The following is a 16,233-nucleotide window of genomic DNA, read 5'->3' on the forward strand; positions in this document are numbered from 1 at the left end:
GCAGGAGTTTTGTAGAAAGAAATGAATATAGAGAGGGTCTAAGAGGGATTCCATATGAGTGCGTCTAAGTGTCTTCTGCCTGAGTCTAGGTCCAGTTGGTGGAGCGGGAGAAGGATAGGCGAGCGGAAGTAGAGCTGGAACGCAATGTAAAGGCCTATGAAAAGGAATATGGATATATAGGCTGCGAAAAAATCAGATGTAGAAAACTGAGGTGCGAACGCAGTAAACCCTTGAAGAATAATGATCAGAATCATGAAAAATGTCGCATAATAGGCTAACCCAGGCATTAGTGAAGCTTTGAATGGAAGGTCATTTCGTGATATATTACGGTAACGGAGAGCCTTCATGAATCGAATATGGGCCAATGAAATGAATAACCATGAAAAGAAACCTGCTACTGCGGTAATGTTTAGAAGCCAATTGAACGCGTTTTGACCACCAGCTGAAGTTTCCATATAAGCTAGAGCCCCAAAAGCTGAAGTCATAAAAACCGCGTAGTATGGAACACCGCCTTTTGAGGTTTTGCTGAAAATTTTTGGGGCTAATTTTTCCTTTGATAAACCATATAGAATACGAGAACCGACATAAATGTTTGAATTACCTGCAGATACAATAGTAGTTAAAATAACAGCATTAAAAATATGAGGTAAAATTTTAGTACCTGAATTTTCAATGGCAATAATGAAAGGCGATGATGAAATATAAGAATCTGATGAGGTCAATTTAGGATCATTATAAGGAACCAACAACCCAATAAATAACAAAGACAATATGTAAAACACAAGGATACGAGCTGTGACTTGTTTGATTGCACGTGGAACTGCCTTTCTTGGATTAGCAGTTTCACCAGCAGTAACACCAACCAATTCAGTACCTTGATATGTAAATGCAGCATTAATTAATGACGAAAACCAACCTAAGAATTTAGCTTCGTTTAAATCCTTAGAAATAATACCAGGTCCAAAAGCACCTGGATTACGCCAATATCTAAAGCCAACGGGACCACCTAATGTTTTGGACGCACCACATACCATACATAGACAATATATAATGAACCCAATAATGGCAACAACTTTAATTGAAGCTACCCAAAACTCAAATTCACCATAAAATTTCACTGGAAATAAGTTCATAGATGTTAATAGTACCCAAAATATACTAATCCATGCTGCTAATGGGACAGCTAACGTCCAAAAATCAATAATTTGTCCAACAACACTTAATTCTAATGCAAACGTCACAGCCCAAGAAAACCAATACAAATAGCCTGTGGCAGCACCGAAAGCTGGACTCATGAATCTAGCTGTAAAAACGGTAAATGACGATGTCACTGGGATAAATGTAGCCATTTCACCTAATGACTGAGTAACACCATAAACTAATGTACCCATGAATAAATAAGCAATCAAAGCACCTACAGGCCCCGCATTCGATAAAGGTGATGATATACCAATAAACAAACCGGTACCAATAGTACCGCCCAGTGCAATCATACTTGTATGTCTTTCTTTTAATTCTCTCTTAACTTCCGTCTCTTGTACAGTTCCTTCTTCTATCTCTATAGCCATCTCAGGATCATATTCTCCATTCATTGCAGCATTACTTAGAATCTCATTCTGAATCCGAGTTCTTGTTTCATCAGAAGTCTGATGTTGTGACAAAGACGTCGTGACATATATGGAACGTTTCTTTTCCTTCTTATCATCACTTGAGCTACTGTTAATATTATTATTATCACCACGAGGGTTGTCGATCGAGACCAACTCGATCCCGTCAATCTTATCTTCGTCGATACTCATAAGTACTTCTCTTGTTTGTGTATTAACTTATATTTCTGATCTTGATAATATTAATATAATAAACTGCAAAGCAATTATTTAAATTACTACTATACAAATCCTTGTACTAAACAAAACGAAGCTCTTCCTAACGCAATTATTCAAAGATGCTACAACCTTTGTTTCAGAGAATTAGTTCACTGTTATAAAACCAACTCCGTCCAAAACCGATCTCACTTATATTACTTCGATGAGCTGTTTCCTTATCAGTATGACTCTGACAGACGCAAATCTGAGATGAGATAATAAAAGATACCATCACTAATTCTGTTTCTCTCTTGCTCTTGCACTTAACGACCACTTTCCATTAACTATCTTTCCCTCCCCAAGCTGAGAAAAAGAAAAACTTTTTCTTGCCTTCCATCTCACATAATACAAAGCAAAACAAAAAGGACATCCCCCTCTTCTCTTCAAACAGAAACGTCCATCCCATCGACCGCACCGACTGTTGGCCTCGGCTGTATACAAATGGGTTGCACATCTCTTTCTCTCACCAAGACCTACAAGCCAAGCATTCACCTCAGCCGGCTTAACAAAAACTGCCTCCGCCATTCCAAACAATGATAGAAAATCAATCTGTTAGCGGATCCCTCGCAGACGGGAACGGTGATAGTTAAGTGCAAGTGAACCCGAGGAGCACGTGATTTTCACGCTCTTTCTGTGTTACAAGTACAAATTTTCTATTGAGTTCCACATTCTACGATATGACAATGTTTATGACTATATAATTATATTACTACGTTTACCAAAGGTATATAATGATGCTATGCAAATTATTACAACTAGTAAGGCTATCAGAAAGCGTTGCTCTCTTTGTATAACTGCAATTTTTAAATCCGTCATACTTTGGGCTAATGCCAGCTCTGAACGGACTATTCCTAACACTTCCGCAATACTGTTGTTTATTGAGTGTGTAAGGAGCCTATTCTGTTCCTCTATATATTGCACAGTTAGCGTACTATTACTCTCTAAAGTATTCAATCGTTTAATCATATTCTTGAAGATGGATTCCTCAGTAGGCTTCCTCATTTGACCAGCATTAAGAGGCGTTTGTGTACTGTTCAAACATGTATCAACTATTTTACCGTCCACTGTCTTATTCGATACCACTTCAAATACATGAAAACTATTCTCATACCATTGTTTTGCTTTGTTCTCAAAACACATATCTTCTTGGGAACACTCATCTTTTTTCTTCTTAACGATTACATCTTCTTTTTCAGTATCCTTTATTTTTTCAGTACAGTCTTGGTCAGTTTTTTCGTCTATTACACTGTCCCTCTTAACTTCTTCTTCTTCCTCTTCCCCTTTTCCTTCTGCTACCCTTACGGTTTCTTCGCTCACTTCATTGCTACTCTCCTCACATTGCGGTTCTGTCTCACCCAATTTGAACTCATCCATCATTGTTTGACCATGTACTTTCAACATAGAGATTGGACAATAAAATTCGTCTCCAAAATGTGAGACAATCTCTACTCTTAAATATCTGGCCCATCTTCTGGGGTTTTCAATAATAAATGATTGTAATTGTCTACTATTCTCAGCTTCAAATTCTCCTATAACAGTCCATCCACTCTTAGTAACAGGTAATCTATCACTTACATAAAATTTAACAATCTTAAACGTAGAAGAGAAATATTCATAATTACCTAATTCCACTTCTTCCACTAATATATCCTCACATAATTCAATAATAACATATTGACTCTCAGCAGAACATGGATTCAATAAATATTTATCCTTATTTTCTAATAGGATTGAGGTTGCCCCCGAAGCCTCAGAATTCGTCTTCACAATAGTTGCAGCACAATCTAAAGATGCATAGTTGTACTTATCTTTATATACACGACCTTCTGGTTCAATTTCTTCACCTCCCAAAAACCCAAGTTCTATCTCCATCTCTTCACCATAACTATCACCTCCACGATAACAGGATGGATCTGCTACTTCTCTGATTCTACGACTACCTGCATTGGGATCCATCATCTCATTAGAACCATCCTTCTTGGATTGTTTCCATTCTTCAAACGATACAAAACTACCATTACTCTCTTCTTTACCTCGACAAATAGAAAATAAACAATATATTATAAAACCATATAGGATATTAATATATACCATTCCTAACGTATCTGTCTCTATCACGTTGTTGGACGCGGTCAATATTTTTATATATGTCTAAAGTTTCTTTTACGTACTCCTGTACTCTTATCACATAATTCATCATATTTTAACTTAACATAACATGACTGTATCGGAATCACAATGTGGTACCTTCACGAAATAGAAAAAAAAACGTCGCTGCGCACATTTCACTGAGCTCCATGAAAATATTAACAAAGCAGGGCCTATATTAATTTACTTACTAAAAATATATATATTTTATAAAATAAAGACCTTCTTGATGAGATTAAAATATATGAATGTAATTATATAAACAACTAAGTCTTTTTAGAATAGTTAATTTTAACCGTAAATGATCTTGTGTTTACCTTAGGAAATGTAACTTTGTCGCTGAATGGTACACTAGATACATCAATTTTCCTGTATTGGTAGGATAATTTTACAAATCTTACCGGCATCGTACCAACCTTCTTCACAGTATTCTTAGGTTTTTTAGTCTTGATCTTAATTATATTTTTAGGCTTAACAGGCGGTAGTGTTATCTTCAATTTATTTGTTGGTGCATCAATTGCAACAGCCTTAATATGTAATTTCATAATACCATCTCTCTTTATAACAACTTTACCTTCTCCCAGATCCTTTGCAGCCAATTTCTTCATTCTTGGAGCAGGTAAAATAACTTCAAATTTGTTCTCTAAACGATACAGAATACGACTAAAATCAAACAAAACTTTTCGAGTGAATATATTCAATAATGGTGTGTGTAGAACACTCCACAACATCCCCTTTAACGGTTTATAATCTCTGAAAACATGACGCACAGCTTTTAGAATTCCACGAATATTTTTCCTCTTACTATCCAACATTCTACGATAAATATCAGTAGATATATCCTCCATAATAAATGCAGCTACTTCATCCTCATTATCTGGGTTCAAATTACTTGGAATAATACTCTCCATAACAAAATTAAAGTCATCGTCCAAGTTCCCAATGAACTTATTCTCAACAACAAAGTTTAACGCTTCGACTAGTATGTTTACTAAACTCAACCTCACGTATATATCTGAGAAACTGCACATACATTCGAAAAAAAAAGTCAACGCATCCGTATTCTTGATACCACCATTAATTAAAATTGCCTTGAAACATGCTATCGTCATATCTTGAATACCTTCTCTTTCTCTAGTGATAATAAATTTATTAGTGTTTGATAGATCAAAACATCTTTCAAGAATATCGTTCAATTCATCAAAATCATACAAACCTCGAACTGTTAAATTAAGCTTTTGAATGAGAATTTCCCTGGAAATACTAAAATCGTATGATTCGCTCCATTTGTCAAGATTGCTGTATCTATTCAGTTGTTCGATTGCATTTTGGTGGAACATTGTATCTTCTTTGTCATGAATACAGCATTTAGTTACTGCTTTTATTAACTCCCTTAAATATATATGATCAGAATAAAAATTGGTACTGTTATCATTATATTTCAATAAACCCAACAAAAATTCTTTAACAAATGCAGGTGATTCATCGTGTTCATTTCTAACTTCTCCCATGGATTCTACAAGCTTCTTTTGTATTAAATAATTCGGTATACCTTCAAAGTTATTAGATTTTGGTACATTTGATCCATCAAAACAAAAAAGCTTTTGGAAAATCTTAACTAAATGACGGGCTCCCCCAGGGAAGTTTTCGTCCCCTTTATAAATAAACTTTGATAATGCTCTGCATGCCTCTAACCTTACTCCATAAAAATATTTATCATCCATTATGGTCCTTGTTAACAAGGAAGAATAAACAAGAGAACTCCTTAAAGATGTAGCTATGACATCCTCGTAATACCTAATACTCTCGATTTGTGCTTCAACATCAACATCCTGTTGCAATTGTGATGCATACATGTAGTCTGGTTGGTTGATCATAATTTTACTAATCCATTCGAAATCTGAATCAATCCTAATCCATTCATAGGCTTCATTCTGAGCTTGCATTTCGTGGCCTTCTGTATTTTTAAATATGTTTGTAAGATTCCACTCCTTACAGTCCTCTTGAGTTTCGAGTATGGCACCCAATCGGATAATATCATCATCTCTTTCATCGACATGATCATCTATAAAGCTTGTTAAATTACTGTTAGATTTCGTTGAAGGTCCTCTCCCTCTAGTTCTTCTAAATTTTGTATTGTACTGGATATCAATCTTAGTAAAAATATCATTTATTTCAACAATATGTTCGTAAGGAGTACCGTCAGCCTCGTTGATTCGGATAGTCATTGATCCTGTAAAGTATCGCTCAACGTTTCTATAAGGATTTTCCACGTAATTCAATGCACTACGGGCAAACCCTTTTGACCCTATTATTCTGTGCTCTCCTAATTCCTCACGTTGACATTGTCTTATACCCATTTCAACTACCATTCTTTTTTTGTTAAATCTCTGAGTAACTCTGAATATGGGAACACCAGAACCATATATCCATTGTTGGAAAAAAGATTCTAGTTTATTCTTGTTCACACGTTCGCAGACATGTTGAAAATGGCCTGCAGTTAGGGAATTGTTTGGTAGGTCCCCTGACATTGCTTGCAAAAATATCTTTGGTAATACACGAGACATACCAAAGGATCTTTCGGTCTTTGTCATTCTTTTATCAAGGATATATAAAACCATAGGCGCTTTCAACTTGATAAAGTCCAGATCACCTGATGTAATACTTATCGGCCTAGAAAAATCAGTGAAAAAGGAACCAAGCGGTTGCATTTCCCAGTCTTGATCCACTATTGCCTCATTAAATAATTTCAGTCTGTATCGAAGTTCATTTTGACCATACAATTTCTTTATTGCTTGAAAAACCATAAACCCTGCCATACCCATGCAGCACCAAATGTCATCAACATCATTAGGTGTTATATTGACACCTGACCATTGATTTGCCAAGGCCCATGCAAGTTTGTCGGTTGTGGAAAACATAGGATCTATTATGCTTGGTGGATATAACAGTCTAGTATTAAAAATTGTTAAACTTGCGAAATCCATACCTTCAGGTACTACGGTTGGTAAGAAGACTAAAGAATAAGAGGCAAATGGATATGACCCAAAATCTCTAGAGTAAAAATCCATTATCCTCTGACAAACAATTGTAGAATTAATAATCATCTTCTCATCTACATCCTTTGTGGGTAACGTATACACTCTGATTGGAATGTCGTCTGTTGCGTCATTTTCTGCAACGTTATTAGGATTATGGTTTATGTTCTCATCATTTTCTTCATGTTCTTCTTCTACTACCCCATCTTTGGCAGATACTGATGGTAGATCCAAATAATCAAATGCACCGATTGCCCAACCAATATGTGGAGGTGCTACGGGGTTAAATATTTGGAATGCAAAAACCTTTTTTGAAATATCTGTTGGATGTGCAAATTCTTTGACTGTTGAGTATTCTGAACAACATACCACGATATCTCTGTTTAATGGATTATTTGTGTCTACCTCATCCCACATTTCTTCATCGTCATCATCTTCTTCGTCATCCTCATTATTCTCATTTTCACCTTGTTTATTCTTCTTCATTTTTTGCATGAGAATACTATTAACATTTTCTTCCTTCTGACCAATCATCTTAGAAGTACCAATATCTTTTACTTTTCTTGGAACACTAATCTCAATTTCCCAGGTCGACTTTTCATCTAACATATTTATGCATGGCATCCAATAGGAAGCAGTGGTACAGAATTCTGCATTTGTAGTGTATACATTCCATAGATGTGGACTGTCTTCGAGAACTGTATCAAACATTATACCTGTCTGTGGGTTATTTATCTCATATTCAATTTTAACAGTTAATGGTGTGAATACACTCTCTTGAGCTGCAGGAGTCCCTTTCACAGATGGTGTAATAGGTGTATAATTCGATAATGAATCGGCGTCTTGTAACGTTATTCTTATACTAGATGGTACTTTAATAATTAATTGTGATTTCCTTATGTCGTCAGGTCTCTTTGTTAAGTCTTCGAACTTTTCTCTAAAAAATTGAGATTGTTCTATAGTATTATCTGAGAATAGTATATCATCCGTTTGATCTAAATATTTTTCACGTAAACTCTTATCTTGGTTATCATGAATATAGTTATCACATCTTCTATTTTCAACCCAAACATCATTAATTTGCACATCTTTACAATCCAGTGTTATATAATCCAAATTTTGAACTAATGGTATCAATATAACATCAGCCACCCCTTTAATTTGGTGTGTGGACATATTAACGTCCAATTGAACACGTTCATGTGCGATTTTTATAGTTCTAACTTCTGTATTATCAAATGCAAATGGAGGAGCTGAACTATTTTTGGGGGTTGCCCCAATGGAATAGGACATGATGCGTAGAGTTTATTTGAATTAGTAAAGTATCCTGAAAAAGGAATATTAACTTGGGTCTTCTCTTTACTAAAAGATCAAAAGGGATCTATGGATATACAGCTACTTGTGGTATTTAATATCAAGTTAATCAATCTTTAATTTGTTCTGACTTTCGACAATTGTTACAATTTAACGATATGAACTCAAATGTCAAATTTTGTCTTTCATTAGGTTTCCACTCTAATTTGTTTTCTTTTAGTTTTTCTCAATAGCAGAGGTATCGTGCTTCGAGAAATTAGTGGAAATTTTTAAAAAAAAAAATAGAGTGTAGGGTAAATCAAGGTTTAGTGAAGAAACACTCATTATTATATCTTTAAAGACCAATTATGTAATTAATAACTAGGTACCAATGTTCTTCACATAATGTATTGATTCAATGTTAGTTTTTTGAATATTATTACTTCCATTGTTTTCAATATTTAAAGTTTTACAAAGCGATCTCACCTCTAGGACGGCTGATTTCATAGTAAATAGTAATAATAAAAATAGAAGTTCTTTAGGAGACAATAGAGGACCACTATATTTCGTGATGTAATCCTTGTATGTGTCTAATATAATATTTTACCTGTTTAAGGAATTCCCAATTTTATTTGTGGGTTTTATTTAACAATACTTAAATTTGAAAAAAAATGTTTACTTGACATACCTGTAACGGAAGTTTAAGGATAAAGACCAAAATGTAAAAGTTTAATCAAGTTAAGTTATTTCAGAAAAAAAGAGTAAACAAAAAAACAAAAGTGATAAACCATCACACTATTACTATCGAATATATACATATACGTATACATATATACAACACTTTATAAAGAATATTGGAGATCAGGAGAACTATACAGTAATACTCATAAATTAAATAATTACTATTTCTATATATGAAAAGTTTAAAAAGAGTCATGAAAAGGAATGTATTACTAAACAATATATTATACAACGTTAAATTAAAAATAAAGAGTGATATTAATCATTACAAAATAATGGAAAAAATGGGGAATTAATGATTGGAATACCGATCTATAAAGACTTTGGAATTAATAAAAAAGCACATAGTTTTTTCCTTTCTTAGTTGTAAATCTTAATTGGGTTGTCGATGAAGGTTTTTTCACCAGCTGGGATGACAATAGAACCGAAACACAATTGAGAGTTAACAGTCCAGGATTCTGGAACCAAGTTACCTAGAGCAGCTCTGACGGCATCATTGTAATGTTGCAAGTGACAACCTAGACCCATGGTTTCTAGAGCGGTCCAAGAGTTAATTTGAGCAGCCCCAGTAGTGTGAGAAGCAGCAACTGGGAAAGCATCGGCAGCAGCTGGGAAGTCTTGTTGGAACTTCTTGATGGTGTTTTGTTCAGTGAAGAAAATAACACAACCATAAGCTTCATCTCTAGCGGAGATTGGTCTCTTCTTACCGTTTTCACCTGGGATGGAATTGATAACAGCATCCCAGACCTTTTTGTGAGTCTTACCAGTGACGATAATGGCTCTGTTTTCTTGAGAGTTTAGAGCAGTTGGAGTGTTTTTGATGATTGCTTGAACTACAGCTTGAATGTCTTCGACACTGACATTTTGTGGTAGCTTTGGAGTCAAATCGTAGATTGTTCTACGGTTAGCGATAGCGTTTAGATAAGTTTGAGTTGTAGCTGGCATTTCTATAAGAGTATTGTTTATTTGTTGCGATGGCTTTCTATATAAGAACAAGTAAGACTAAAATAACAAAAACAGAAACGGTAAGAAATTGAATCGAATGAATAAGTTACAAATTCATAGCTACATTGCCCGCTTTTATATATAATATTCCAGAGATATGATCAATTCCAAATAAAATTTATGAATATATCAATTAAACGAGTTTGGGATTCAGATGATACAGGAAGTTCTCACCCAATTTTAGATTTACAATTTTCAATATGGTATAATAAGAAAAAAGAAGGGGCGCTAAATTATGGATATACATGTGGAAGCTGTACCATTAACTTAACGTACTGTTAACTTCAAAGGTATCAATCCATTGCTTCATGCAAATTTCAGTCCGAGAACTATTATGGACATATACCAAACCAAATCAACCACGTCTCCCCCCCACAACATCGAGTATAGCAAGCTTCAGACTATGCTAAATAGGGACCGGTGCTTTTCGTTTTTTCTTTTTTCCTTTTGCCTGATCAAAACTACACAGAGAAAATTCCGCAGACAGGGAGCTTACTAATTAAACAATTAGTGGTGATTATCAGATTTCACTGAGATAATGCTGTAGGGAAGTGGTGCTGCTGACGTGAGATATTTTCAACGGATTAGCAAATACATTGCAATTATTTTCCATCTACACTCTCTATCCTATAACGAAGAAGGAGTCTTTGCTTGGGAAGCTCTGATGAAGATTAGAGGTGTAGAATTCCATATGCTACACAGTGCAGAGAGATATATTGAAAGGTAGCATTGCTGAATAATAGAATTCAAAAACAAAAAGAAAGCAATAAGAAGTGATGGATAGTGTTTCAAGCTTGATAGTCAGCATTAAGATGGGGTGTGACGCCTTTTTTCTTCTTCTTTGAATGTATAAGATGAAGGAAGAGTTCAATTGTTGCATTGACGCTTGAGAGACATTGGTATTGAACAATGGCTTAACGGTAGCAGTATTACGTAGTGTATGATATATCTTATTATTATTATTATTATTATTATTATTATTATTTGGTGGATGGAATAGAATACAACTATGAATAGGTACATATGTATATATTATGTATATACAAAAATTCATTCTTGAATGAGGAAGAGAGGGGGAGAGGATGAGGACTTGAAGGTTTTCATTAGCTTCGTTGGTAACTGAGACTGCTATGACTGTGTTTTAATATTAGTTAAAACATGCTGATTTATTACAATAAAATATTAAAAGAAAAATGCTTCTATGCACTTCATTGGGTTTCTTTATACTTTAACATGATGGTACTCAATGCCACTATCACCGAACCTGTTCCACCTTCTCTTCTTGAACATGCCGTTTAATCCACCAAGTCCATTAACGACATTATAACCCCAGAATATCATCAATACTAGGAATAATCCCAAATATATATTGAACTTATCATAAATATGTGCACGTAACATATCCAGCGTAGACGCGTCATAAATATCTGAATCCAGCGCCAAGTAGTAGTTGAAAAAACCCAGACCATGGTCTTTGATGGATTTGAAACCATCATTGTTCGAGAAGACAGCAGGGTCCAATACTACATTTAAATCGTTACTGTTTAAATAAGCATGTTCACGAAGTAATGCTTGGTCAACGTTGGTTGGAATCATTTAGGAGTTATGTAATTATGTTTATCTTTTATTTACAAAAAAAAAGATGCGGTACTATTTTTCCTCAAATAAGGGGAATTTATCTTGACCAATTGCAATAATATTTTGTCTTACTTTCTTTGTTAGATTTGTGAAGTCAAACTTTACTTTATTACTTGATGTAGATTTAATTTATATATTATATTTTTAGTTCGCTATAGAAATCTTGAAATTCTTCGCTTTGTCAGGTATGTTATGTAGAAGTGTTCCAAGAAAAAAAAAAAGAAGAATTTACTGATACAGTGAAAAGTGAATACAACAACTGAAATTTTTACATATATATTTTTGAGTTTCATTAATACATATTGCATACTTCATACATACTTCATACATACTTCATACATACTTCATACAAACTTCTCTGCTTTGTACAATGAGATAATGCATTATCAATTCTTGATCTGTTTGTTTAATACCAGGTCGTAATCGTCCGTAAAGAAGCTGTACAAAACCCAAGACGGCCATATGGTACATAGATGCCATATCGCATGTGCATCGATTTGATAGTCATAGAGAAAGAAGTCGAATAATTCTAATGACATAGCCATAGACGTACCGACTACCATCAATACTGGGACGATACACAGTTTGAAAGTCAGTTTTGATTGTGACATGTATATTGATCCACTGATATTATGTCTTTCTCTTTTCAAATAAAAATAATTTTGTAAAGCTAACGTCAATAATAACAGATATTGCATTATACCGAAAAATATATTAAATCTCATATTATAAGTATAAGACCAATCAATGTATAATCTCAACACATGTAAAAAGAATATAAAAGCTACTGATCCAGAGAAATATCTTCCTAATTTTGGATAACGATCCAAATGAGTCAATCTAGCAAAAATTGCATGGAATCCCATTAAAACAGTCATTCCTGCAAAAAAATAATCAAATTTCTCAGTGATTATTAAATCTCTCCAATGGAAAACTGAGGATGCAGTCCACGCACACATCCCTGCGATGGCAACATACAAATAATTCTGAAGGATTTTAGTTCTTTGCACGTCTACCCCTAGCTCTTTAATCTTACGTATCTTGGCTGTAATCTTTATATAAGAATAATAATGAGGGAAAAAATTACCTATACTAAAAATTGTAGAAAATAGTTCTTGCATTGTGAAAAGTCTTAAAAATGGCCATTTCCCATGGAATTGGTATATTTCTACATCGTTTATTATCCTTATCTGAGTAATAATCTGTTGACATTGATAATCACAATCTGCTATACAATCCCAAAACAAAAATTTTGATAAAATTGTGGGAGTATTTGAAAATTTCTCTTTAGTAAATACATTTTCTTCAGGGTTGACCCATTCTACCCACGAGTTCGGGCATTTCCTTTGGTATTCACATGCATCACAGCAATCAATAAATTCATCTAAATTATCACCAGGAGACGCAACGCTAAAGATTCCATTAATTATCGTCGAGATTAATAAGACACGGCAGAATCTCAAACTCACCATCTTGTTCGGGAATTAAAAAATAACAACAACAAATCCGATTCGCTAATCAACCAATCAATTGATATGAACTACAGATTATATGTTACTTTATCGTTTCTAGACGGTAAGCAATCTTTCTTCTATAAATATCCTTTAAAGATGATGACTTGTTGGCGTTTGGACTCCCTTTCGAGATTTCACATAATTTGGAAAAAACTGGCACTTCATTGCGCGAGTAAAAATATGCCCGCACCAAAGAATACGAATAAAACAGGTGAAAATTTCAATCATTCGATACGAGCTGCTAGGGCCTCTCTAACTCTCACGATGAATGCAGACAAGTTGTTGTTAGTGTTAAGGACATCTACCAACTGCTGTTTCATATTTTGATCGAGGGTTGGGTTAGTATCCATTATGGTGAAGGTGGGTCCCGCAACATTCAAGGTCAATGAACTTTTCTGTGCAGGGTTCTTTTCGTTGAAGTTGGAAAATGCGAACACGAGAGTGCCAGACTTCGATGCATCTACAGTCATTCCTAGCAATTGTTCATACAATTTCACTTCGGAATTATCTCGACTCGCCTGGTTTAAAAGTCTCTCTCTGAAGTCTTGCACCAATTGTTCTCTCTGAGCTACCATAGCATCCAATTCATTTGATTCATTTGTAAGCTGATCTCTCATTTGCATCAATTTGTTCTTTCTTATTTGATAATCCTCGTATTTACCTTTCGAGATTTCATTGTTCGCCTTTGCCGAAGTGATTTGTAGTTTTAAACCTTCAATATCTTCTTGTTCTTTAACATATTGTTTATTCAATGTTGTAACTAGATTACGTAGTTCATTCACTTCAGATATAAACCGTGTATTAACATTACGAACATTTTCTCTTTGTAGCCGTAATGCCTCTTGTATATCGGTGGAGAATTGGCCCATCGATTGTTCTAAATCAGTAAATTCTTTAATCTGTGATACCATTGCTGTTGCCTAAGTAACTCTTATTTTTCTGAAGAAAAAAACCCTGCTAATATTTTCCTCTTTGTAGGCTTGATTTGTTTACCACAATTATAACCAAGATAATTCAACTGATCATTGAATCCAAGTCTAAAAGGTCACGTCTCTCTGACGTGATATAAACAAACTTCACCATCTTTCTCTTCCTTTACTGTTTTATTGTTTATCGCGCGTTTATTACTAACATAGTAATTGTGCGCGTATAACGGTGTCCGCATCAATGTTTTGGGAGCCACCTGGGCAGTTCACGATGACATCCAAAGGAATTTCAAACCTCGAGGCTTAGAAAGGTATATTAGGAACACTTACTAGCGTTAGTTGTTAAAAGGAGGGTTTCTATCTTATCACCAGTACCATTATATACTACGCCTTAACAAGATATACACATACGTACACAACAGAAAGGAAAAAAAGCAATGACACAAGCCGCTCCATTGCATCAAAATAATGGCATCCATGAAACACAACTTACTTCTGAGAATACCCTTCTGCAAAAGATTCAACCTAGAGTCAAGTTCCTCACTTTCAATACGTGGGGGTTGAAGTTTGTCTCGAAGCATCGTAAGGAGAGACTAAGAGCCATTGCAGATAAACTTTCTGGGTCGAAAGTTGGGACCCCCATTGAAGAATTAAACGTTTTAAATACTAACGAAAACGGCGAACAAGATGATGAGGAATCTATTGATGATTACGATATCGTCGCATTGCAAGAAATTTGGTGTAAAGAGGACTGGGATTACATTAATCTACGTTGTAAAGAACGATTTCCTTATACCAGGATATTTTACTCCGGGATAATAACTGGTCCAGGCCTAGCCATCTTATCCAAGATCCCTATTGAATCAACTTTCTTATATAGATTCCCTATCAATGGTCGTCCTAGTGCATTCTTTAGAGGTGACTGGTATGTTGGTAAGTCTATTGCAGTAACTCTCTTGAAACCTTTGACCAAAGATACATATCCCATTGCAATTATGAATAGTCATATGCACGCCCCATATGCTATGACAGGCGATGCAGCTTATGAATGTCATAGATCATGCCAAGCTTGGGATTTTAGCAAACTGGCTAATCTGTACAGAAAGGCCAATTATGCTGTTGTCATTGTTGGTGATTTGAATTCAAGACCCGGTTCTTTACCACATAAATTTTTAACTGCAGAGACGGGTCTTGTGGATTCCTGGTTACAACTTCATGGAAAACAAGATATCGTTCAGATCTCCAAGATGAATGCCGTAGACCAATTGAAAATCGGATGTACGACATGTGACTCCCAATTGAACACTTGGAGAGCCCAAAGACAACCTGACGAAGCGAAAAGATTGGATTATGCTTTAATAGATCCTACAAAATTGAATACCATAAATGCCGGTGCAAGATTTACAGAAAGATTAGATAACATTGGAAGTTTTTCGGATCATTTTGCTTACACTTGCACCTTAGAACTATTACCTAGAAAAACTGGCGAATCTGAAAACCTAGACGAGGATGACACGCAACCAAGAAAGCTATTATTGGAAAGATTCGCATCCTATGAAGAAATGTTACGTTGTATTAACAAATACATGATAACTGCAAAGAAACAGAAATTATTCAGAGGTATTCATTTTATCTTATCCGTGTTATGTATAATTGCTTGTCTTGTAGTTACAACATTTACTTCCAATAAAGCTGCTTGGTCCTCTATATTCTGGGTTCTATTTGCAACCGTGGTCTCTGTTACTGGGCTGATTGATGGTATGATTTCCTTCTTCTTCGGGAGAAGTGAAATTAGGGCATTATGGGAAGTAGAACAAGAAGTACAAGATGCTGAACGTTACATGCAGATGGTTCTGGACAAACAGAAATAGTCAAGCAATATGACTGAAAAGGATACGATTCGCCTGCATGCATCTAACCAACGCCCTCGAGCTATTATCACCAACTTTCTAATTAACCTCAAGAAATAAGTAGTTCTACTAACTTGTACTGAATTGGCGCGGTCGGTGTCTTTAATATCGGAGGGCAAAAAAAGGGAAGGAAGGAGTTTCTATAAGAAGAAAGA

At 35.0% G+C, this 16,233-nt stretch overlaps 8 protein-coding genes across 8 annotated transcripts; 1 reads left to right on the plus strand and 7 right to left on the minus strand.

The window, feature by feature from the left end:
* Window positions 1-38: 38 nt before the first annotated feature.
* On the minus strand, window positions 39-1,799 carry KABA2_02S16324 (amino acid permease; the record flags this gene model as incomplete). The annotated part of the gene is made up of 1 exon (XM_041549405.1): window positions 39-1,799. The coding sequence occupies one exon, from the start codon at window positions 1,797-1,799 to the stop codon at window positions 39-41; it is 1,761 nt and encodes a 586-aa protein (XP_041405339.1).
* Window positions 1,800-2,558: 759 nt separating this feature from the next.
* SLP1 (Slp1p) lies at window positions 2,559-3,959 on the minus strand (the record flags this gene model as incomplete). Its single annotated transcript, XM_041549406.1, has 1 exon — window positions 2,559-3,959. The coding sequence occupies one exon, from the start codon at window positions 3,957-3,959 to the stop codon at window positions 2,559-2,561; it is 1,401 nt and encodes a 466-aa protein (XP_041405340.1).
* Window positions 3,960-4,279: 320 nt separating this feature from the next.
* Window positions 4,280-8,344, minus strand: TAF2 (Taf2p; the record flags this gene model as incomplete). The annotated part of the gene is made up of 1 exon (XM_041549407.1): window positions 4,280-8,344. The coding sequence occupies one exon, from the start codon at window positions 8,342-8,344 to the stop codon at window positions 4,280-4,282; it is 4,065 nt and encodes a 1,354-aa protein (XP_041405341.1).
* Window positions 8,345-9,445: 1,101 nt separating this feature from the next.
* Window positions 9,446-10,030, minus strand: KABA2_02S16390 (uncharacterized protein; the record flags this gene model as incomplete). The annotated part of the gene is made up of 1 exon (XM_041549408.1): window positions 9,446-10,030. The coding sequence occupies one exon, from the start codon at window positions 10,028-10,030 to the stop codon at window positions 9,446-9,448; it is 585 nt and encodes a 194-aa protein (XP_041405342.1).
* A 1,281-nt stretch (window positions 10,031-11,311) lies between these two features.
* Window positions 11,312-11,686, minus strand: KABA2_02S16412 (uncharacterized protein; the record flags this gene model as incomplete). Its single annotated transcript, XM_041549409.1, has 1 exon — window positions 11,312-11,686. One exon carries the CDS (start codon window positions 11,684-11,686, stop codon window positions 11,312-11,314), a length of 375 nt encoding a protein of 124 aa, XP_041405343.1.
* Window positions 11,687-12,114: 428 nt separating this feature from the next.
* Window positions 12,115-13,200, minus strand: PER1 (Per1p; the record flags this gene model as incomplete). Its single annotated transcript, XM_041549410.1, has 1 exon — window positions 12,115-13,200. One exon carries the CDS (start codon window positions 13,198-13,200, stop codon window positions 12,115-12,117), a length of 1,086 nt encoding a protein of 361 aa, XP_041405344.1.
* Window positions 13,201-13,466: 266 nt separating this feature from the next.
* SPC25 (kinetochore-associated Ndc80 complex subunit SPC25) lies at window positions 13,467-14,153 on the minus strand (the record flags this gene model as incomplete). Its single annotated transcript, XM_041549411.1, has 1 exon — window positions 13,467-14,153. One exon carries the CDS (start codon window positions 14,151-14,153, stop codon window positions 13,467-13,469), a length of 687 nt encoding a protein of 228 aa, XP_041405345.1.
* A 452-nt stretch (window positions 14,154-14,605) lies between these two features.
* On the plus strand, window positions 14,606-16,039 carry ISC1 (inositol phosphosphingolipid phospholipase; the record flags this gene model as incomplete). The annotated part of the gene is made up of 1 exon (XM_041549412.1): window positions 14,606-16,039. One exon carries the CDS (start codon window positions 14,606-14,608, stop codon window positions 16,037-16,039), a length of 1,434 nt encoding a protein of 477 aa, XP_041405346.1.
* Between the last annotated feature and the right edge of the window lie 194 nt (window positions 16,040-16,233).

The sequence above is a fragment of the Maudiozyma barnettii genome (assembly GCF_903064755.1).
Source record: "Maudiozyma barnettii strain CLIB 1767 genome assembly, contig: KABA2_02, whole genome shotgun sequence".
NCBI classification, from domain to species: Eukaryota; Fungi; Ascomycota; class Saccharomycetes; order Saccharomycetales; family Saccharomycetaceae; genus Maudiozyma; species Maudiozyma barnettii.